Raw genomic sequence first — 23,179 nt, 5'->3', positions numbered from 1 at the left:
GGGCGCCGGGGCGGGGCGCCGGGGCGGGCGGGGCGCCGGGCGGGCGGGGCGGCCCCCAGACCCTGCGTTCCTGCCTTCTCGCTGCTGCTTCTCTCTCTCTCTCTGGCCACCTGCTCACCTACTCCTCTCTCCCCTGCCGCCTCCTCCCACGCTCAGTGGGAGACAGATGACACAGCCGAATATGTAAGTAGCACCCCTGCTCGGCCATTGCAGTGTTCTCCCGCGGGCCGTGCAGTGACGTGACCCCGTCCCCACCTCCCCTCCCCTGCGCTTCCCTGGTAAGAGGGTCTTCCCCCCCTGGGCCCCAGATGCCTACTGGTTACCTCTTGGAGCTGGCAGCCTCGGTTTTGAAGTCAGGCAAATGGGCACAGGAACCCCGCAGGGGTCCCGGACGCAGGGCACAGGACGTGACCCACAGGTTATATATGTCAGCCCTCTTACCTGGATGGCCCCTAGGACCGGGCTCACACTGTTCCTTCCCCTGCCCGTCCAGCCTGCAGCGCTGCTCCCTGTGGCTCGAGCTGTTCCTGCAGCCCCGACCCACCCCTGCAGCCCACACCCGGTTGGACCCAGGCCTGGCAGTTCCGGACTGGGCCTCTCTCTCCAACCCAGCCTGACCCTTTTATCACCCTTCCCGGCCTCCTCTGACCTCGAAGTTCCTCTCTGTGGCCAAAGTGTCCACTTGATCGGGGCCCTGGAGTGGCCAGACGGTCAGTGGGCCCAGCGCAGGAAAGGAGGCCTGCGGTACCCTTTCCACCCCTCCGGGCTTTCTCAGGAGGCCCTGGGCCGGTTGGCATTGCTATGCCTCCTCTCCTCCGTCTGTCTTTCTAGAAGCCCTGACACGGAGGCGCGGGCTCTCAGAAGAGCCCCAAGCTTGATGTTCAATTGATACCCATCCCACCCCCCCAGGGAAGGGAGGGGCGGGGAGTTCCCACCACGGTTTTGGCCCAGCCCCTCCCACGCACCAAGACCCCGGGAGGGGCTGAACGTGCGGCTCAGGGGCAGGAGACCCTCTCTCCGTGCATCCCTGTCCCCCTCCTCGTGTCCCTGACCCGGGGCCGCCCCACAGCTCCCTGGCATGCTGGACTGTGTCTGTGGGTGTGCATGCGTGGGGACGTGGGCACGCGTGCAGCTGCCTGAGGGTGGACGCGGATACGTGTGCGGGTCGGAGGGCTCCGACGTTTGCCAGAGAAGCATTTACCGAGCACCTACTGTATGTAGATCCTGTGTAGCCAGGAGCTGCTGCAGGTGTGGAGGTGACCGAGACCGACCTGAGCCCGCCCCCCTGGGGGTCACAGTCCAGTGCAGGAGAGGGCCGTGAATACACTTGACCCTTGAACAACGCGGGTTTGGACTGTGGAGGCTCACTTTTATGCAGAATTTGGGTTTTTTGTTTTGTTTTGGGGTTACGTTTTTTTTTTTTTTTTTATGAACACACTGCAGCACCATAAATGTATTTTCTTTGCCTCAGATCTCCTGTCTCTTCTTTAACTGCTTTACTCTAAGAATACAGTGTAGAACGGGGCACCTGAGTGGCTCAGTCGGTTAAGCATCTGACTTCGGCTCAGGTCACGATCTCACCGTTTGTGGGTTCGAGCCCCGCGTCGGGCTCTGTGCTGTCAGTGCAGAGCCTGCTTGGGATTCTCTCTCTCTCTCTCTCTCTCTCTCTCTCTCTCTCTCTCTCTCCCCCTCTCTCCCCCTCTCTCCCTGGCCCTCCCCCGCTTGTACACACTCGCTCTCGCTCAAAATAGATAAACTTTAAAAGAAAAAAACATACAAGACGCGTGAAATCGAGTATGTTACCTGTAAGCATTTTTCTAGTCAACGGGAGGCTAATCGTAGTTGAGTTTTGGGGGAGTCAGAAGTTGTGTGCAGATTTTTGGCTGCACGGGGTGGGGGGGGGGGGCCGGTCAGCGCCCCTCCCCCCCCATGTTGTCCAAGGGTCAACGGTATGCGTCTAGTTACAAGTCTGGCTGGGGCAGGGTATTGGCGGTGATACAGAGGTTTACTCATCAGCTCTCGGGGGCGGGGGGGGGGCGGACAGGCCTGATTTGTAGCTTGTCCCCACTTCTGGGACGTAAATACGGCCCCACCATGTCACTTTCAGGCTCCCTATGAGACGCAGGTGCCTCATCGACCTGTAGCCCCTCTGCCCCAGGGCCGTGGGAGGAGGGTGGGTGCTCGCAGGCGCCCTCTGGTGGCCGCTGCGGGGCCGGGGGCCGGGACGTGGGGGCGGCAAGGGTGGGAGCCCCGGGTGACCGCGCCCGTCCAGGTGGAAGACGACGGGGTGTCAGGCTGCGCGTGCCCGTTTGAGCACGGACGTGTGACGTGTTGGGGGGTGTGCATGCGCTCGGATGCACGCCTCTGCCCGCGGACCGGGCCCCCCGCCTGCCTTGCTTGACCCCGGCCTGGGGGGGGGGGGGATGGGCAGGGCCGCTCTCCGCCCCGACTGTGTCGCCGACCCCTCCCCGTCCCTGCCCGCAGGAGATGGTCATCACAAACCTGCAGCCCGAGACCGCCTACTCCATCACGGTAGCCGCCTACACCATGAAAGGCGACGGTGCTCGCAGCAAACCCAAGGTGGTGGTGACCAAGGGAGCAGGTACAGACCCCTGCCCGGGCCCCCCGCCCCCAGACCGTCCCGCGGAGTCCTTGAGCTCGTGCGCTGGGCAGCGGGGACAGAGAGCCAAGGTGCGGGGGGGGCTCCTCGGGAGGGCGTCCGGCCCTGCCACGTCCTCATCCCTGGCTTCCCTGCCCGCTTAGCTCTGGAAAGGTGGAAGCCGTTACCAGGCCTCTGTCCCATCCGGGCTTCTCCGGGGCTGTTCCTTCTGCCTGGATACCCTTCTCCGGGCCAGCTGCTTGCTCCCCGTCCTTAGGTCTTTGATTCGCCCGCCCCTCCTCGGGAAGCCTTCCCCACCCCGCCCCCCGTGCCACAGCCTCGGTCCAGGGTTCCCTCCGGGCACCCCCAGCACCCCCGTGCTGCCCCCGTCACAGCGGTGATGGCCCCGAGTGGGTTGTGGTTGAAAGTTACCGCGCCCATCGTCCCCGCTGCCCGCGACGCCTCTTCTCCGTGCGGCCCTGCCTCAGTTTCCCCCTCCGGCCCCTCCAGGCCCCTACCACCTGTCCCGAGGGACTGTTTTTACCCCAGCCAAAGCTGAGGAGGGAGAGGCAGCCGTGTAAGGGGAGAGGGTTCTGGGCGGATGGCACAGCCTGGGCAAAGGTGTGGGGTGGAGAACAAGTTGCTTGTGTTTCAGGAGTGATGGGTCCTGAGGCCTCCCCAGCGCGTCCCGCACCCACCCCTTCCCCAGCGACCCTCCCTCTGTCCACATAGCCTGATGTTCCAGGCCCGCGGGACACAACCCCTCCCCACGCTCCTGCCAGTCTTTGCCCATGCGGTTCCCTCTGTCTGCCTAGTCTCTGTATCCTTCTGTGTCCAGCACCCTCATTACCTCTTCCAAGCAGCCTCCCCTGATCGTTTCCTCTTCTCTCAGGGACGTTGTGTCACAGAACCCACTACACATGCTGTGGCTGCTCAGAGCACAGTTCCCAAAAGGTCCTGATAAGTCCTGCAGGGAAGAAGCCTGGTTTTATTGAAGATTTTTAAAGTTTGTTTGTTTATTTTGAGAGAGACAGAGGGAGAGGGAGAGAGAGAGAATCCCAAGCAGGGTCACCGCTGCCAGCTGCGGGAGCCCGACGCGGGGCTCCGACCCACAAACCGTGAGATCATGACCTGAGCTGAAACCAAGAGTCAGATGCTTAATCTCCTGAGCCAGCCAGGCACCTCAGGGTTGGTTATCTTTGTAGAGCATCTCTACTGCAGGACTTAGCAGGACCTTGGCACGTTGCTTGCGAGAACCATGGGGCAAGGGCAGGGTCGTGGACGTTGCTGTGTCCCATGGGTGTTAATCCTGTGTCAGCTAGAGGCAAGGGGCAGATCAGTGAGGCACAAGATGACTGACTTCCTAACGAAAAGAAAAGATAAGCGTCCAAGGGCCTCTTCTGACACCTGTAGATGTTTTCCCGCATCAGGTCCCCCGAGTCCCCTGCCTCCTCGCCCGCCCTCCCACTCGCCCGGCACAGTGCCGCGCAGGGCCTTTGCACAGGCTGCTTCCTTTGCCCGGAACACCGTTTCCGCTACCACCCTCGGCTCCCTCACGTCTTGGCTCCCGAGCGAGGCCCTCCCGAGACCCTCTTCAAAAGTCGGCGGCCCTCTGCCCTTGCTCCCAGGCCGGGATGGTCCTGTGGCCCTGACGCTCGCCCTGTCTCCCCGCAGTGCTGGGCCGCCCCACCCTGTCGGTGCAGCAGACCCCCGAGGGCAGCCTGCTGGCACACTGGGAGCCCCCGGCCGGCACCGCTGAGGACCAGGTGCTGGGCTACCGCCTGCAATTCGGCCGAGAGGACGCCCCCCTGGCCACGCTGGAGTTCCCGCCCACCGAGGACCACTACACGGCGCCGGGTGTGCATAAGGGGGCCACGTACGTGTTCCGGCTGGCGGCCCGCAGCCGAGGAGGCCTGGGCGAGGAGGCGGCCGAGGCCCTGAGCATCCCCGAGGACGCGCCCCGCGGCCACCCGCAGATCCTCGAGGCGGCCGGCAACGCCTCGGCCGGCACCGTCCTGCTCCGGTGGCTGCCGCCCGTGCCCGCCGAGCGCAACGGGGCCATCGTCAAGTACACGGTGGCCGTGCGGGAGGCCGGGGCCTTGGGCCCCGCCCGAGAGACCGAGCTGCCGGCAGTGGCCGAGCCGGGCGCCGAGAACGTGCTCACGCTGCAGGGCCTCAAGCCCGACACGGCTTATGACCTCCAAGTTCGGGCCCACACGCGCCAGGGCCCCGGCCCCTACAGCCCCCCCGTCCGCTACCGGACGTTCCTGCGGGACCAAGGTAGGCGCGCGGCGATCCCCGCACCAGAGCCGGACCGGGCCTCGTGCCCACCCCCACCCCAGCCCCCTCCCTCTCCCCCCGCCCAGGTAAGTGGTCACTTTTCTGCTTCCTCGTGGACGCTCAAGGCGAGTCCGGACCCCGAGGCTCCGGCGTTGGCAAAGGTGGGACCAGCGCCCCCACCGCCCCCCCCACCCCCGCTCCCCCCCCTCCCCTCCCCCCTCCGCCCCTCCTTCTCTCTGCAGCCGCGCCGTCTTCCCCGGCAGGGACTTGGGACAGGGCCAGGCAGGGCCAGGCAGGAAGGCCACGGGCACAGGCACAGCGGATGGCAGGGAGCGCCTGGGCCGCCCCACCCCGCCCCGCCCCACCGCCCCGCCCCACCCCACCCCCGCACTCACGGGGCCTCTCCTCTGCTCTCTCCCACTTGGCTGCTGCCCCGCACAGTCTCGCCCAAGAACTTCAAGGTGAAGATGATCATGAAGACGTCGGTCCTGCTCAGCTGGGAGTTTCCTGACAACTATAACTCACCCACACCTTACAAGGTGCTCACCGCCCCCCCCCCCCCCAGCCCCCACCGGCAACAGGCGGCCCAGGCTAGGGGCTGGGGCTTGGCCAGGGTTGGCCGTCGGTCTTGAGTCGAGGCTTGGACCAGGCTGGGGATTCAGCTGGACTCGGGGCTGAGTGAGATCAGGCGAGCGCAAGGATTGAGGCTCAGGAGCTGGGCTCGTCTTGGGATCAGGGCTCAGCTGGCATTGAGACACGGTCTGCGGTCAGCACTTAACTTGGGATGGGAACTGGGGTCAGGGCTCAGCTGGCATTGAGGGATTGAGGCTCAGTCTGGGATTAGGCTCAATCTGAGGTTAGGGGTTAACAAGGGTTGGGACTCTGCTAGGATTGAGGCTCAGTCTGGGGTCAGGGCTCAGCTGGGATTGAGGATCTGTCTAGCATTGAGTTTTAGCCTGGGGTCGAGGTTCAGTCAGGATTGGGATTAGGGCTCGGTCAGGGCTGGGACTCAGTTGGGATTGAGGGTCTGTCTAGAGTCAGGGTTTAGTCCGGGTTTGAGGCTTCTTCTGGGATCAGTGCTCAGAGTTGGGGTTCAGCTGGGATTATGGCTCAGTCTGGGATCAAGGCTCAGCCAGGGTCAGGGGCTCACCCCAGGCCCCTGCTGAGCTAGCCTTGGCCCACAGATCCAATACAACGGGCTCACACTGGACGTGGATGGCCGTACCACCAAAAAGCTCATCACGCACCTCAAGCCCAACACCTTCTACAACTTTGTGTTGACCAACCGAGGCAGCAGCCTGGGTGGCCTTCAGCAGACAGTCACTGCCTGGACCGCCTTCAACCTGCTCAGTGCCAAGCCCAGCGTGGCCCCCAAGCCCGACTCTGACGGCTTCATCATGGTGTATCTGCCCGACGGCCAGAGCCCCGTGCCTGTCCAGTATGATCCAAACCACCCCAGTGCCCCGAAAGATTCCTCCCACCCCCATTAGCCAGCTTTGTGACCGGGGCCAGGCGCTCGGCCTCTCTGTGCTTTGGAGTCACAGCAGCCCCCATCTCGCGTGGTTGCCCTGGTACCTCTCACGGGCACCGTCGCTAAAGGCGGCCTTGTGTTTTCTCCTCTGCCGTTCCGGATACCAGGAATGAGATTCAGCCAGGGTTGAGGGTTTCCCAACGGGGAGAGGAGGGCTCTCTGCTTGGGAAGCAGAGGAGAATTAAGGACTACGGGGACGTTGTGGGTATGGAAGCTGGGGCTTTGAAGGATGTGTAGGGGTTCAAGAAATAGAAACAGAGTAGGCTTTCGAGGCAGAAGGAACCACCCCTTCAGAAGCCTGGAGGCTTGAGTCAGGACCTAGTCCTGTATGGCTGGGGCTACAGGGGAGTAGCAGGAGGGAAGACGCAGAGAGCAGGGGCTCCCCCATCCACCTCCAACCAAGGCATCCCTTGGACGCACCCCGATCCTCCTTCTCCCGACAGGAATTACTTCATTGTGATGGTGCCGTTGCGTAAGTCTCGCGGTGGCCAGTTCCTGGCCCCTCTGGGTAGCCCGGAAGACATGGATCTGGAGGAGGTGAGGGCCCGGGGCCCAGGCCCATCCTGCCTCTTGTGTGCCCAGGCGCTGCCGGCCGGGCTCTGAGCCACCCGCACCTCTGTTCCCGCAGCTCATCCAGGACATCTCACGGCTGCAGAGGCGCAGCCTGCGGCACTCACGCCAGCTGGAGGCGCCCCGCCCCTACATCGCGGCCCGCTTCTCGGTGCTGCCGCCCACCTTCCACCCGGGCGACCAGAAGCAGTACGGCGGCTTTGACAACAGGGGCCTGGAGCCCGGTCACCGATACGTCCTCTTCGTGCTTGCGGTGCTACAGAAGAGCGAGCCGGTGAGTCCCGAGTGGTGCCTGCCTGCGTCCAGCCTCGCCCTCTGAGCGGGCAGGCCCCGAAGTGACCTCAGACCCCCATCCTCCCGGCCTTCTGTGATCCAGGCTGAAGCAGAGCAGGGGGGAAGGGGAGAGAGCAAAGACTGGCAAGGGCCAGGCCGTGGCGGGGGGGTCCCCGGGGCCAGGGGTCCTCGGGAGCCATCAGAGGCTTTAGAGTAGGGGAGGGAGACAGGTTTGTGTTTGAGGACGACCCACCTGGCCACGAGGCGCGGGACGGGCACTGACGGAGGCCCCTCGCGCCCTGTTCCTGCAGACATTTGCGGCCAGCCCCTTCTCAGATCCCTTCCAGCTGGACAACCCAGACCCCCAGCCCATCGTGGACGGCGAGGAGGGCCTCATCTGGGTGATCGGGCCCGTGTTGGCTGTGGTCTTCATCATCTGCATTGTTATCGCCATCTTGCTCTACAAGAAGTGAGCCCCTCGCACTCCCCGCTTGATAGGAGGGAGGGCTTCCTGGAAGAGGAAGGAGGGTCCGGAAGGTCCAGGGAAGGGTTCTCTCATAGAAGAAACAGAAACGAGAAATCTCCGGCCCAGAGAAGTTAAGCCACCTGGTCAAAGTCACACAGCCTGGGGAAGGGCCGGGGTTCACAGCGGGCTCGTGATTTGGTTCCTCTTAAGGTCCACGCTCCGCTCAGCGGGACGATTTGGGGTGGAGGCCGCCTCTGCCTCGTCTCACAAGGACAGTGAGTGTAGTGGCCACACGGGACACGTCTCCGCTTGGAAAGGGAAGGCTGGGACGTTCCTTTTTGTGGCGGGGACCCGAGCAGGAAGCATTAGCCCCGTTTTCCGGAGGAGACCAAGGCTCTGAGGGGTTAAGCAAGCCACCCAGTGTCCCCGAACAGGCCCTTTTTGGCCTCACCTGTCTTCTTTTCCCTCCTCCTCACCCGCGTGTGCTTTCGGGAGCAGCAAACCTGACAGGTAAGGGTTGGCCCCATCCTTAGGAGACGTAGGGCAAGAGCTGAGGAGGAGGAACAGGGTGGCACCGTGCCCGCGGGGCGAGGGGACCCTCGGCTGTGCCGGCAGGCTGCGCGCGGTCCCGGGAACCCCAGTCCCACGTGTGCACGGTCCCTTTCCTCCCGGCTGGGTCGCTCGTTTGCGGCGCCTGTGCTCACACGCGTACGTGTGCGTCTCTGGGCACGCTGGGCACACGCTGGCACGCTCACGGGCTCCTCTGCTTGCCCCCTCGAAGTAAACGCAAGGACTCAGAGCCCCGCACCAAATGCCTACTGAACAACGCTGACCTCGCCCCCCACCACCCCAAGGACCCCGTGGAAATGAGACGCATTAACTTCCAGACCCCAGGTACGTGCCTCCCGCGGGCGCCAGGATCCTCACCGCCGGAGGCCGTAGCCGAGCGGAGGAGGAAGCAGCCGCCTTGGCGCTCGGCGGCCCCTCCTCTGCCCCTGCTGCGCCCTCCGGCGCAGTTAAGCGCCCGCTGCCCACCTTCCCGCGTGGACCTCAGCTTGGAGATTCCACAGACCGGTTCCCGTTACGGCCGAGTGAGGCTTTTAAAAACAAAACGCTGCCTTCAGTTGGTGGTCGGGGTCGTCCCTGGGAGCAGAAAGGACACCTAAAACTCAAACCGACCAAAACCCCCTTGTTTCTTCCTGCAGAAAGGGCCATGCTTCCGTCCCCACTTCCGGTCTCCGGGCCCCTCAGTGGCGGGTGTTCGGGTTTTTCCGTGGCCTTTTCCCATCCTCCCGTGGGGATGTGTCCCCGTGGCGAGATACAGAGATGGTGCCTCCGCCCCTCCCCCCTGCCCGGCCCGGCTCCTGTGTGCGGCCCCGCCTCCTGACGGTTCCCTGTAGAGTCACGGGAGCGAGCTAAAGTTGCCTGCCGTGCCTCGGGGAGACTGAACGAACCAGGGTCTTGTCCTCGATCGTCTTTACGTGCAGTGACCCACATACTTTCTCATCTTTTCCCTCTTACTGGGCTCATGCCGGCTGCTTCTCACCACATAAGGGGTTTTTAATTTAACCGATGGCTGCTGTTCTCCTTCTGGGCTCACAGCACGATTACATCCACCATCTACGCGCACTCAGTCTCTGCTTCCTGCCGGCCTCCTGTCTCGTATTAACTGTTTCCGACCAAAAGGAGATTTTAAACATCTGTATTTAACTGAGGGCTGCAGTCACTGCTCAGCCCTTTGGCTAAGACAAAGTGTAACTGATGGCTGCAGTCCTCCATAAGGGATGTGAAGGGTCTCCTGCGGCACCTCTCACGTACCACTTTTCTTCTTCTGTGTCTGGACTGGGTTACATCGGTTTTTCCGTTTCCCTCCAGACGTAAATTTTTAACACACGTATTTAACTGACGGTTGCTGTTCTTAAAGCTCACGGCATGGGCCCATATGTCCTTCCCCTGCCCCCAAGCTCCTCCCTCACCATCCTGCCACTCATCTAAAGTCTCTGCTGACCCTAACGGGCGCCAAGGCCAGGTTGGTCTGGGGGATGCGTTAAAAGAGCCTAGGGCCTCAGAATCTTCCCGAAGTCACGGCTGAGAGCCAGGACCGGCTAAAGTCCAGTCAGAGGGGGTACACGGCAGCTGCTGCAGGTTCTCGGGTCGGGGCCCGGGCAGCGTGCGTCCCTCGTCGTCTCAGTTTGCTCTGCCCTTTGCGTCTGTTGGCTGGCCATTGTGCGTGCGTCCAGCGGGGGGTGGGGGGAGGCGGGGCCCCTGCGTGGTTTCATTTATTTATTGTTTGCTGTTTCTGCAGATTCAGGCCTCAGCAGCCCCCTCAGGGAGCCGGGGTTTCACTTTGAAAGTTAGTTCCTGTGTCTCTCTGTTCTCAGCTTCCTTTCGCGCACCCCCACGCCCCCGTTTGTTTTCATCTCTGTCCACCTGTCCTGTGCTGGCTTCTCAAGGGAGTCGGGGGTCTGGTCCGTTGGGCCCATAGGTTGCTGGTTGTGACTGTGTGTCTGTGGGGGTGGGGGGGGTCCTCCGGCGTGACAGGCAGGGGGACCCACTGGGCAAACGGCCCTCGCTCCTTAGATAAGGGCTCTTGGGGAGTGCCCAGGGCAGCAGCTGTACGTAAGCCCGCCTGGCAGTCCTTTACGTCTGTCCTGGCCTGTAGCCCGGCCTGTAGCTCGGCCTGCCGGGCCCCAGGAGGGGAGAGGGGTCGTGCAGACGCAGACACTGGGGAGAAAGAGCCAGGCCCCCGCCCCGTTCCCTCCAGCAACCCCTCCCGCCGAAGGGTCACCATTCCATGTGCCAGATGAGGAAACGAGCCCCCGGAGGTCAGGGGCTCACCGCACCTGCTCCAAGCAGCTGCGCAGACAGACGGGGACCCCCGAGCACACACACACACACACACACACACACACACACACACACACACTGCCCCCTGCTCCCCAGTTCCCCAGCTCTGCCCGGCAGAAGACGTTGTAATCCTTCTGATCCCAGAAGGATCTGATCCCAGAAAGGGGTGGCGTCTCCGGCCCCTGCCCTGGGGAACAGTGTCTCCAAAGGCCTGGCCAGCCCCGTCTGCTTCTTCCATTGCTGTGTCACTTGCCCGCTTCTTGCCATGAGGCTCCGGGAGCTTGAGGTCCTCCAGGGCGACCCTTCCCCAGCCCCTGCATCCCCAGCTGGGTTGGGAGCACTGAGATGGGTGGACGTCGTCAGCCGGGGTTGTCAGACTTGGCTGGAGCTGCTCCTCGAACACTCCACCTGCAGACAGACCCACGGGCCGGGGGTCCTGGCCCCAGTGTGGGCCGACCTGAGCCCTCCCCTCCCCGCCACTCCCTCTAACCGCGGCTCGTCCATTGCAGACTCACACTGTAGAGCCCCCCCGCCCCCGGCCCCCCAGGCTGGCTCCCAGGTGACCGGCCCGCACCACGGGGTCTGCTCTCCCCTCAGGCATGCTTAGCCACCCCCCGATCCCCATCGCAGACATGGCGGAGCACACGGACCGCCTCAAGGCCAACGACAGCCTCAAGCTCTCCCAGGAGTATGAGGTGAGCTGGCCCCGCCTCCTGCCCCGCCCACCCCCATCCCCCCAGCGCCCATCCTGACGCCCCCACCTCCCGTTTCCCCGCAGTCCATTGATCCAGGCCAGCAGTTCACGTGGGAACACTCCAACCTGGAGGTGAACAAGCCCAAGAACCGCTACGCCAACGTCATCGCATACGACCACTCCCGCGTCCTCCTCCAGCCCATCGAAGGTAGCGGCCTGGGCCCCGCCCCGCCCTTGCCCGTCCTGAAGCGCGGACGAGCCAGGACACGGAGGGGGAAGCCGAAGCCTGATTCCGCTCATGGCTCCAGCCAGAAGCCACCGGGGTATTTTAGACACGTACTTAACTGATGGCTGCTGTCCATAATCTGTTTCCATGCGTCCCTCCGTGTCAGCTGTTCTCCATGCCCAGGAAGCATATTCACGTGCTGGGGGAGAGGGAGCTAGGAGCGTTTGGAGGGTGCACCAGAGACGCCGCTCAGCCCCTGCGATACACACAACAGCCCCGCCACAGAGAAAGCTGGCCCCCAGTGGTTGTAGCGCTCAGGTGGAGAAACCACGAAATTCATGCTCCGTGGTTTCTTTGGGGAGAGCTTGGGGCAGTCTAGGAGGACTTCCAGGAAGCGGTGGGCCAGAGAGAACCAGCGTAGGAGACGACAGCACCCCTGTTGATCTCTGGCTTCTCCCCGGGCTGTAGGCATTGTGGGTAGCGATTACATCAATGCCAACTATGTGGACGGCTACCGGAGGCAGAACGCGTACATTGCCACACAGGGGCCGCTGCCCGAGACCTTCGGCGACTTCTGGCGCATGGTGTGGGAACAGCGCTCAGCCACCATCGTCATGATGACGCGGCTAGAGGAGAAATCACGGGTGAGGCTGGACCCTGCGGCCCCCGAGCCCCCGGCCAACCCCCGCCCGTGCTCACCTCCGTTCTCTTGCCTTCCACAGATCAAGTGTGATCAGTACTGGCCCAACCGGGGCACGGAGACGTATGGCTTCATCCAGGTCACGCTGCTCGACACCATCGAGCTGGCCACGTTCTGTGTTCGGACCTTTTCTTTGCACAAGGTAGGACCCGGGCTGGGGCTGGGGCTGTGGGAGGGGGTCATGGGGGCGGAAGAGGAAGACTGGAGGCCCCAGCTTCTGCCCTGGGAGCTCCCCGAGAGACACAGAAAACCAGGCATGTCGGCCCAGGCTGACCACATGGTCTTGTAGCCCGCTTCGTAGATGGGGAAACTGAGGCTCAGAGGAGGGCACCTCTCCTCTCCAGCCACACCAGAAGGACAAAACCAGCAGAACCCAACTTAGCAATGAACCTGTTGTCTCCTTGCCGTCATTCACGTCCCAGGCCTTCCCTCCCCCCTTGCCCTCTGGCCTCGCGCAGTCTAGGCCTGTGATGGGTGGAAAACAAAGCTAGAAAGTCCCTGCCAGCTGGGGTAGTCAGGACTGGGACAGAGAGAATGTTTAGACGTGTATTTAACTGATGGCTGCTGTCAGCTACACGGTTCCACGTGTCTCTCTATGTCATTTGTTCTCAATTGGGACAGTTTGCCATCTGGAGGGCATTTTTTAATTGTTACTATGGGGAGTGGAGGTGCTACTGGTACCCCGACGTTCCCCAGACTCCAGCCAGGTCTTCTGTCAAAACTAAGCACACGTGGTATGTCAGGGCTTGATTTGGGTGCTGAGACACTGCAAGGACCAAGACAGACAAACTGTCTTGCTCTTTCAGAGCTTAAGTCTAGTTGACAAGGCACCGACAATAAATATGTTAAGTAAGAAATCTTAACACGTAGAAGGAGAAAAATAAAGTATCTGTCGGGAGACCTGGAGATGGTGAGGAAGGGAGCCATGAGATCTGGGAAAACCGCATTCCTGGCAGAGGCTCAGCCTGTGCAAAGGTCCTGGGGCAGGATCATGCCTGGCATGATGAAGAACCAGTGAGAAGGCCTTATATCATGGCTGTGGCAGAGTGACCGAGGAGGGGAGGGCCGGGACGGGACCCGGCAGAGAATACAGAGCCTTGGGGAGGACTTGGTCTCTTACCCCAAGGTGGGTGGGAGCCCTGGAGGTTGGTGGGCAGAGGAGGGCCAACCTGATTCAGGTGCTCGCAAGTGCTCTCTGTGGGCTATTACGGGGAGGACAGACTAGGGCGGTGAGGATTGGAGCGGCGGGACCAGGGCAGAGGGGACTGGACCAGGGAGTATAGACGGAGGCAGAGCCACCAGTCTGGGCTCATGTGTTGGATGCGGGGGGGGGGGGCCACTGGGTCAAGGGCCACTCCTCCTCTGAGTTCTGGCCGGAACACCTGGGAGGAGGGAGCTGCCCCCGGCCGAGATCCGGGGGTGGTTTGGGGAGAGAGGCGGGGCGCGAAGCTGGCCTCCTCTGCACGTGCCTCGTGGGCCGCGGTGACAGGCAGTGTCCCCGTGGCCCCCAGAACGGCTCCAGCGAGAAGCGCGAGGTGCGGCAGTTCCAGTTCACGGCGTGGCCGGACCACGGGGTGCCCGAGTACCCGACGCCATTCCTGGCTTTCCTGCGGAGGGTGAAGGCCTGCAACCCGCCAGACGCGGGCCCCGTGGTCGTGCACTGCAGGTACCCCTGCCCGCCCCCCACCCCCCACCCCCGGCCCTCCCTCGGGGGGGCCCCTGACCGCAACGCGTGTCCCCGCAGCGCCGGCGTGGGTCGCACGGGCTGTTTCATCGTCATCGACGCCATGCTAGAGCGGATCAAGCCGGAGAAGACGGTGGACGTGTACGGCCACGTGACCCTCATGCGGTCCCAGCGCAACTATATGGTGCAGACCGAGGACCAGTACAGCTTTATCCACGAGGCCCTGCTGGAGGCCGTGGGCTGCGGCAACACGGAGGTGCCCGCCCGCAGCCTCTATGCCTACATCCAGAAGCTGGCGCAGGTGGAGCCCGGCGAGCACGTCACCGGCATGGAGCTCGAGTTCAAGGTTGGGAGGCGTCCCCGGCGGGGGCGGCGGGGGCGCCGAGATCGGTATCGGGGCTGCCGTTCGCGCTCCGGCTGGGCAGACACACAGCCCTGCCCGGCCCCGGGGGCCAGAGGCCGCCCCGCCGGTGACCCCGGGCCTCCCGGTCTCCGCAGCGGCTGGCCAACTCCAAAGCCCACACATCCCGCTTCATCAGTGCCAATCTGCCTTGTAACAAGTTCAAGAACCGCCTGGTGAACATCATGCCCTATGAGAGCACACGGGTCTGCCTGCAGCCTATCCGTGGCGTGGAGGGCTCCGACTACATCAACGCCAGCTTCATCGACGGCTACAGGTACCTCGCCTTTGCCCCGCCCCCAAGGGGCCTCCAGCCTCACAGGGGAAACGGAGCTGGACACAGGCAGGCGCAGCCGAGGGGGAGGAGCTCTTTAGCTGGGTATTTAACTGATGGCTGCTGTCTGTAACAGGGTTCTCCCTCTGTCCTCTTCCGTCGCTGGTTTTCAACCTGGGCGGTTCTGCCGCCCAGGGAAAACCGAGCAGTGTCTGGGGATGTGTTGGTCCTAATGGGAGTGGGTGGAGGCCAGGGATGCTGCTGGACGCCTCGCACTGCCCAGCCCGGGGAACGACCCAGCCCCAAATGTCAGTGCTGGGGTTGGGACACCCTGGCAACAGGGGTGGGGTGTGGCAGCAGAAGTCCCCGCCTGTTCAGAGGCTGGAGGGTGACAGGAAACAACCTGTGCACACACCCGGAAGGAGTTTACGGGCACCTGACGAGGTGGGGGAGGTCGGGGGAGGCCCGGCAGCCTCTGGGAGGTGATGCAACTTCCGAGGCTGACGGTTTCCCCGGGTGCACAACGGGCTCATGGAGAGGACCGAACAAGACAGACGGGGAGACGGCCCAGTGACCGGTGGGTCCTGAGTCGGCAGGGGTGGGCACTGCATCTCACGTGCCCCCCACCCCCACCCCCACCCCGCAGGCAGCAGAAGGCCTACATCGCGACGCAGGGGCCGCTGGCGGAGACCACGGAGGATTTCTGGCGTGCGCTGTGGGAGAACAACTCCACCATCGTGGTGATGCTGACCAAGCTGCGGGAGATGGGCAGGGTGAGCCGGGGGGGCGGGGCCACGTGGTGGGGCGGGGCCGCTGGTGGGGCGGGGCCACGGGAGCCAGGGCGCGGCGGGGGCGGGGCCGGGGGCGGGGCGAGGGTGGGGCCAGGGAGCAGAGGCGAGGGTGGGGCCCGAGCTGACCACACACCCCCCCCCCCCCCCCCCCCGCCTTGTCAACAGGAAAAATGTCACCAGTACTGGCCTGCCGAGCGCTCTGCCCGCTACCAGTACTTTGTAGTGGATCCGATGGCGGAATACAACATGCCTCAGTATATCCTGCGGGAGTTCAAGGTCACAGACGCCCGGGTGAGTATGGGGAGGGGTGGCTGGGAGGGCCTGGAACCCCGGGCCGGACTCTGCTCAGCGCCACCTCGTGAGGCGGAGAAGGCTTCCCTAGTTGGGGGTAGAAGCAAAGGCCCGGGGGTAGGAGTAAGCATTGCGGGTTGGGAGGAGGAAGAGCGGGGTCGTCGAGCTGAACGATCACTGCCACCACCACAAGGGGGAAGAGAGGGCCGTGTCCCGTGCGGGCCCCACAGCGGAGCGTGTGCCGCGCTGCTGCCTAGTGAACAAGGCCCAAGGGGCCGTGCGAGAGGGAGCGAGCGGGGTGTCCCCTGGAAGCAGCAAGTCTGTGGAGCTCTGCGTCGCAGCGCTGAAAGCAGGGTGGGGGGGACGTGACAGAGGGTGCGGGGCCGTGGGCTGCGAGCGGCGGGGACGGGGAGGTCCCACCGCAGTGGGGAGGGGCGACGGAGCGTCACGCAGGTAGGGGTGGGAGGGGACGGGGATTGGCTGGGACGAAGGGGCGGGTCAGTCCAGACGTTGCCAGCGGGTGGCAAAGCCTGATGAACGAACGGCGCGGTTGGTCGGTCGGGGCGCTGCGGGGCGGGCCCACGGGATTGGCGGGACGCGGGACCGGAGAGTCAGTGGATGGTATTGCTGGATGCGGCGAGGGTGGCAGCCGTGGGTGGTGAAGGATGAAAGCGAAAGGCGACGGCGTGGCGTGGGGCTCCCCCTGGGACGGGCGGGGGACAGAGGAGCTCTGGGTGGCGGCTCGTGAGAGGGCAGCAGCGGACGAGGGGGCTGCTGGAGGGTGGCGTTGGCCGGTGACGGAAGGCGGGGCCGGAGGCCGGCGCGGGCGGGAAGCCAGCCGTGGCCGCTGCTGACCTGAGCGGCACGGCCGGACCCCCTCCGTTGCAGGACGGCCAGTCCCGGACCGTGCGGCAGTTCCAGTTCACGGACTGGCCGGAACAGGGCGTCCCGAAGTCGGGGGAGGGCTTCATCGACTTCATCGGCCAAGTGCACAAGACCAAGGAACAGTTCGGCCAGGACGGCCCCATCTCTGTCCACTGCAGGTGAGCCGCGGTCCCTCAGGCCCCGGCGCGCCCGTTGCCCTGCTGGGGAAACTGAGGCCTAGCGAGCGCAGCCTCGAGCCCCACCCAGGCGCTCCCGTTGGGGCTGCGTCCCTGAGGCATCGGGCGGTCACGCGGGGTTCGCTCGCGAACAGACCCTGACCGGCTGTGCCCGCCCCCCCCCCAACAGCGCCGGCGTGGGCAGGACGGGTGTGTTCATCACGCTCAGCATCGTGCTAGAGCGCATGCGGTACGAGGGCGTGGTGGACATTTTCCAGACGGTGAAGATGCTGCGAACCCAGAGGCCAGCCATGGTGCAGACGGAGGTGAGGGCGACGGGCGGGCCTCAGTTTCCTGTTCTGGGAGATGGGGGCAGTCACCTTCCATCCTGGGTCGTCTGGGAAGGTCCTCCGCACCCGTTTGGGGCCGGAAGGGGATTAGTCGGACCTTTTGACATGAGAATAGACCGAAATCCAGAGCCGGGGAGCGGCCCATGACGTGGGGCAGCTCCCAAAGTCACAGCACGTTCGTGGCTCAGCCAGGCCCCGGCACAGGCCACGGACCCCGAAGTCCCCCTGCTCCCCAGATGGGGAAAGTGAGGCCCAGAGCTAGAAGGGACTTCCCTGCGACCGCGTCCCTCAAGACCGTCCCGTCGCTCCGGAGACAGTGCTGCAGTGGGACTCCCAGCCCCGAGGGCACTGTTGCAGGGGGGAGGGCGTGCAGGGACAGCGCCCAGCCTCTGCCACCGTGCAGAGGTGCGACTCGCCCCTGCTGCAGGAGGCGGGCGCCCGCCTTGCTCCCGAGGGCAGCGGGGAGCCCTGGCAGGCTAAGGAGGTGCAGAGGCGCCGACCTGAGCCGCGGTTCCCTCCCTCCCGCAGGACGAGTATCAGTTCTGTTACCAGGCCGCGCTGGAGTACCTCGGAAGCTTTGACCACTATGCAACCTAACGCCACGGTCGCCGCTGGCCCCGTGCCACCGGCCTGGATGCCTCTGCCCCTGCCGGGTGGGCCCCCGGAGACCTGGACCCCCGGCCGCCAGGGCAGGAGCGGGCAGCGGCCACGTTTCCGCTCGGCCTCCAGGAACGATGCGGCCCCCCGCAGCCTCGCCGGCCCGGCCGCCGCCTCCGGCTACTGCCACATTCCTCATTTCCTTCCGATTCTGAACCGAGAGATTCCGGGGTGGGTGGGGGGGCGGTGAGCAAACAAGGGGTTCTCCCCGGAACCGGAGGCGGGCAGGGCGGCGAGCTCAAGCCCTGGTCCTACCCCCCCCCCCCCCCCCCACCCCCGGAGAGCCCTCCTGCCCTGCAGCCTGGGGTGGGGGGTGGGGGGTCCCACTGGGCAAGGGGTGCAGGATTCAGCTTTCCTTTCCAACTCAGTGTAACTGTATCCAGTGACATTTCTTTTTTTAAATAGTGTATTTTTTTTCATTTTTTTTTTTAAAGAAGAAACAGAAAAAAAAAAAAGACTTACCAGTCAACAGATTTAAAAAGAACTTTGCGTATTCCTGTTCCGTTCACAGACAGTCTATTTTTTCACCGTAGAGAACGTTCTCGAGCGACGGCTGTGTTCCCAGGCCTGCGCGTGCGGGGTCGGTCAGCCAGCCCCAGGGCCGCCTGGCTTTCTTCTCCTGCCGTCGGAAGGTGGGCCCCACTTAAGAACAGAAGGCCCTTTTGCTCCTGGTTTCTTCCCTTTTTTTGCATTTTTCTTTTTTTTTTTTCTTGTCTTTTTTTAATTCTGAAACATATCAAGGACCGTTCTGAGGGTGGGGCAGCGGGGGGACTCCGGCCCACCAGCGTCAGGTTCAAACCCACCGGGGTGGTGCTGCCTCTGAGGAGAGGGCAGCGACCCCCCCACCCCGCCGCCTGAGCCCCAGCCGTCTCCTGCCCTTGTGGAGGGGGGACTGGACAAAACGGGGGGGGTCCCACTTCTTCCGGGAGAGAGAGAGAGACCATGTTCTGCGCGGATCAGGGACCCTTTCCCTCTGGGACTACGGGGCAGAAGGCTGGGATGCCCCCCACCCCCGAGAAAGTGAGTTTTTCTCTTTGTATAAGAGTGGGTCTGCCGTCGCTTTCAACACTGTTTATTCAAACGGAAGCAGCTGGGTGGTTTTCCCGCCTCTGCGTATGTAGATATATCGACTTTGTATTAAAGGAAGATCGTCTGACCCCGGCCGGTGGTGGAGTCTTTGTCCTAACCCCGTCCATCCCGTCCCGTCCCTGGGGCAGGCGGGTGCCCAGAGAGCCGGTCTGTACTCCTTCCATCGCGTAAACAGTCTGCTGAAGAATGTGGCCCAGAGAGGTCGTGTTGCTCGTCCAAGGTCACATGGTGTCTAAAGGGCCGTGCTGGGATCTGAGAACCCAGAACCAGAGGGGCCGGGCCAGCTCTGACAGGGCAGTCATCAGCCCGGTTTACAGATGGGGAAACAGAGGCTCAGAGGGGGACAGGTGCCGCCTGCAAGTCACACAGTGGGTTTAAAGCAGAGCTGGGATTCGTGCCCCGCCAAAGGCCACGCCATGCTGCCCTCCCCTGACGGAGCGGAGTCCGTGGAGGGAAGCACGGGGTTGGAGCCACTGTTCTCCCCACACCATGGGCCACCCAGTGACTGGATCCAAACACTGAGCTGGTCAGACGCTGGGGGCTGGAGGGTGTGCCCGAGCCTTCCTCCTCTGGCAGAGGTGCCGGGGGGGGGGGGGGGGGGGGCCCCCCCTCCCGTTCCCTCCCGTGGTCACAGAGGAGCTCCAGGGACAAGAAAGGGTGGCCTTGGGGCAGGGGCTCAGCCTAGGAAAGGGTAGGGTCACCCGTTTGAGAAACCATCAGATCCAGGAGTCAGGAAGTCTATAAAGTAGCTGGGAATAACGCCATTAACAAGCTTAGTCAAACAGATTTATCAGACCCTATATCCCCCACACACGCAGAACGTTTCTACAGATCAGCAGTGGAGATCTTCACAAATCCCAAGAAACAAGTACTAGATAACCAGATGTTGGCCTCGGGGTGTTAGCCTCCCTTGAGAAGGGCTTACGATAAAAAAAACTAAAGTAAAAAAACATAAAGCACATTTCTAAGCAAGGCACAGGTTAAGGAAGGAATCGACATGAAACTCACAAAGCTTTTGAAACAGCAATTCAGATAGTAGGTGACATCATGTAACCTGTCAGACGCAGACAGAGGGAGACCCAGAGCCACGTGTACAGCCTGGAACATGTTGAAAACAAGTTTGTGTTGAAAACGAGAAAGACCTGAGCCAAGCTTTCGATTCAAATAACTGAAAAAGAAGAAATCTCGGTAAAAAAGAAAGCTAAAAAAATTTAACTTCTGGACGGTTTCAAGGTGTTTTGTTTTTTTTTTTTATGTTTATTTTTTGAGAGAGAGAGCATGAGCAGGGGAGGAGCAGAGGGGCGGGGCGGGGGGGGGTTGAGGAGACAATCTGAAACAGGTTCCAGGCTCTGAGCTGTCAGCACGGAGCCCGACGCGGGGCTCGAACCCACAAACCGCGAGATCATGACCTGAGCCGAAGTCGGACGCTTAACCGACTGAGCCACCCAGGTGCCCCCCGAGGTTATTGTTTTGCATTAACCTAATGAAAACCTTCGAAAACCCCAGAAGTTAGATAAATCTGAGCTAAGTACAACAATCCAGAAAAGAGACTCACCAGGAAGGTGGAAATCAACTACCAATGGAGGCTTGTTTCTGTTTCCTTGTGAAACGCATCAGGGGCGCCGGCAGCGGTGGTGAGCTCGTGTGTGGGTCTCCCTTGTCCCCCTGTGGGATGGGGGCGGGGGGGGGGGCGCGGACAGTGATGGGAGAAAGATTAGGAAGAAGCAGGACCACGTCAGAGTTCCTGAGCCCTGATGACAAGTAGGGGGGAAGGGATCTTCTTAGTAACAGACTGTGGGACAAGGACGGACGGAACTGTCAGATTCTGACCGAAGCCTGGTCGTGCCTGAATCGTTCAGGACTTCACCAAGACTGCTCTGCCCAGAGAATCCTGCCCTCAAAACCCACCCCTCTAAGGAAGCAGCTGTTTTCCTGCTTTGGTCTCCCGAGCCCTCTAAACAGGGTCTACCTTTCCCTCCATACCGGAAACAGGACAAGGAGGGTCTCCAGGGAAAGATAACCCGTGTGACCCTCAGCGCTGGGGCTCAATCCCTGAGATGCTCATGCTTATTGGTGCTGGTAGCACTGTTCCAAAGGCTCCGTGGAAGCTGAGGACACGTAAGGAATTGCCCCAAACCCACAGACGTGACCAGAGACAGCATCTCCAGGCGCCTTGGCCCTACAGCAGGCCAGCATGACCTCAGCCCCATTCATTGAGCGCTTACTGTGTGCTTCGGTTCGTGCCGCATCGTTTAAGCCTTCCAACGATGCGCCGGTGGACAGATGAGGGAACTGAGGCGCAAACAGGTCGGGTCTCTTACCCAAGATCACACTGATAATACGCGGTGGAGCCCGGACGTGAGTTTGCCCCTGTCCCAGAGCCCTCGTGAGGGCGTTGGAGGCATCTGCGTTCCACCTGCCCACGGCCGACCTCACCCCCAGGCAGGAAGGGGCGGAGCCTAGAACAGAGCCCATCACCAAGGACTTGGGGACCAAAGCGCTCCGGGGAGTTCAAAGACCCTAAGTACACCCTTTGTCCTGAACAACGTCACGTTACAACGTTGAAAGCAAAAACACCCATGAGGGGAAATGGATCAAACCACGGCCGTGCAGGAGACTGAACCTAACTCGAAAGGAAAAGACCGAGCTGGCAAAACAGGAAGGATCTTGAGATCAGGAGCGCAGTGGCAAACGCGATCAACTCCACACGTACGACGGGACTTTGTGCCCAACAAACAGAAAAGACACATTCTGTGCGAGCACGGAGAGCCATCACGCAACCGGACCGTGTGTCAGGATAAAGGCGAGCTCCGCATTCAGACTTCACTCGCTACCCACGACGCAACAGAATTAGAAATCCGCGTGGATACGTGGTTCCTCAAGTCCGCACAGATGGAAGCGTTGAACAGGAGTTAAGTCGCACGTATACTACAAGATGTTCAGCGCTGGATGACGAGACCATTGCAAATAAAAACCAAAAACGTACTCGGCGATCAATTTTAAGTCTTTTTTTTTTTAATTTTTTTTTTAACATTTATTTATTTTTGAGATGGAGAGAGACAGAGAATGAACAGGGGAGGGGCAGAGAGAGAGGGAGACACAGTATCTGAAACAGGCTCCAGGCTCTGAGCTGTCAGCACAGAGCCCGACGCGGGGCTCGAACTCACGGACCGTGAGATCATGACCTGAGCCGAAGTCAGATGCTCAACCAACCAAGCCACCCAGGCACCCCAATTTTAAGTCTTAAGTGCATTTGTGGGGTGGAGGGAGGTCACTGAATATAAATGAAATAAGCAAGGACGTATTCAGAGGGAAATAGGTAGCCTTGCTATAAATGGGTGAGTAAGATAAGAAAATCAACTCGTTAAGATTTCACCTTGATCATCTACAAAAAAAGAGAACAAAAGTCTAGGGAAAATACTAAGAAAATCAGAAATTAACGAGTGGGGAACTACAGGGACGCCTGGGGGGCTCAGTTGGTTGAGCGTCTGACTTCGGCCCAGGTCATGATCTCACAGCTCGTGAGTTCGAGCCCCAGGTCGGGCTCTTTGCTGACAGCTCGGAGCCTGGAGCCCGCTTCGGATTCTGTGTCTCCGTCTCTGCCCATCCCCCCACTCGTGCTCTCTCTCTCTCTCTCTCTCTCTCTCTCAAAAATAAATATTAAAAAATTAAAGAATCACTCTGAGCAAAACAGGGAGGCCGCAAGAATTTCATTACATTAACTAATAGGGAACCTTTAAAAAATTTGTTTAATGTTTATTTTTGAAAGAGAATGTGTGCGAGTGGGAGAGGGGCAGAGAGAGAGGGAGACAGAGGATCCAAAACAGGCTCCCGATGTAGGGTTTGAACTCTAGAACCACAAGATCGTGACCTGAGTCGAAGTCAGATGTTTAACTCCCTAAGCCACCCAGGCCACCCCAACATGGAACATTTTAATTTTCTTAAACCTGGTACATTTTAACACACATAAAGCAAATACGTATTAGGGATAAACACATGCCAGCAAATATATAAAAACGCATCCCTATGGCAACACTACCCAAAGCAATCTACCGATGCAATGCAATCCCTATAAAAATCCCAAAGATCTTTTTTGCAGAAATGACAAACTCAATTCTCAATCTCTTTTGGAATTGCAAAGGATACACCAAAAAATCTTGACATACAGCAGGATAAAACAGAATAGACAAAACAATCTTGAAATAGAACAATAAAGTTGGAGGACTCACATTTCCTGATTTCAACACTTACACTAAGCAAAATACTGTGGTGCTGGCATAGGGATAGACCTATAAATCAATGGAATGCAGTCTAGAATCCAGAAAACCCATACATCTATGACCAATTGATTTTTGACAAGGGTGTCCATCCAGTGAACGAACAGTCTTTGACAAATGGTGCTGGGACGATGGGAAAT

The 23,179-nt window shown here is 61.2% G+C and overlaps 1 protein-coding gene across 16 annotated transcripts in view; it reads left to right on the top strand.

Annotated features, from left to right (window-relative positions):
* PTPRS (protein tyrosine phosphatase receptor type S) overlaps positions 1–18,834 on the top strand; it is a 97,441-nt gene extending 78,607 nt beyond the window's left edge. For 8 of the 16 annotated variants that reach the window (XM_040461583.1, XM_040461591.1, XM_040461589.1 and 5 more), the window contains 22 exons: positions 2,485–2,602; positions 4,274–4,879; positions 5,321–5,418; positions 6,064–6,317; positions 6,854–6,947; positions 7,039–7,254; positions 7,565–7,722; positions 8,218–8,229; positions 8,501–8,613; positions 10,025–10,072; positions 11,164–11,261; positions 11,345–11,468; positions 11,955–12,130; positions 12,209–12,328; positions 13,698–13,852; positions 13,931–14,216; positions 14,369–14,547; positions 15,191–15,317; positions 15,501–15,626; positions 16,515–16,669; positions 16,857–16,992; positions 17,545–18,834. In XM_040461583.1, coding sequence (XP_040317517.1) covers positions 2,485–2,602; positions 4,274–4,879; positions 5,321–5,418; positions 6,064–6,317; positions 6,854–6,947; positions 7,039–7,254; positions 7,565–7,722; positions 8,218–8,229; positions 8,501–8,613; positions 10,025–10,072; positions 11,164–11,261; positions 11,345–11,468; positions 11,955–12,130; positions 12,209–12,328; positions 13,698–13,852; positions 13,931–14,216; positions 14,369–14,547; positions 15,191–15,317; positions 15,501–15,626; positions 16,515–16,669; positions 16,857–16,992; positions 17,545–17,613 — 3,468 coding nt within the window. In that variant the 3' untranslated portion in view covers positions 17,614–18,834. The remainder of the gene's footprint in view (positions 1–2,484; positions 2,603–4,273; positions 4,880–5,320; positions 5,419–6,063; positions 6,318–6,853; positions 6,948–7,038; positions 7,255–7,564; positions 7,723–8,217; positions 8,230–8,500; positions 8,614–10,024; positions 10,073–11,163; positions 11,262–11,344; positions 11,469–11,954; positions 12,131–12,208; positions 12,329–13,697; positions 13,853–13,930; positions 14,217–14,368; positions 14,548–15,190; positions 15,318–15,500; positions 15,627–16,514; positions 16,670–16,856; positions 16,993–17,544) is intronic. The other 8 variants (XM_040461594.1, XM_040461593.1, XM_040461599.1 and 5 more) reach the window with 3 other exon arrangements.
* The last annotated feature ends 4,345 nt before the right edge of the window (positions 18,835–23,179 follow it).

This window comes from Herpailurus yagouaroundi, unplaced genomic scaffold, assembly GCF_014898765.1.
Source record: "Herpailurus yagouaroundi ecotype Mexico unplaced genomic scaffold, PumYag 295, whole genome shotgun sequence".
Classification (NCBI taxonomy): Eukaryota; Metazoa; Chordata; class Mammalia; order Carnivora; family Felidae; genus Herpailurus; species Herpailurus yagouaroundi.
The sequence above is the reverse complement of the archived record's forward strand: the minus strand, read 5'-3'. Positions and strand labels throughout refer to the sequence as shown.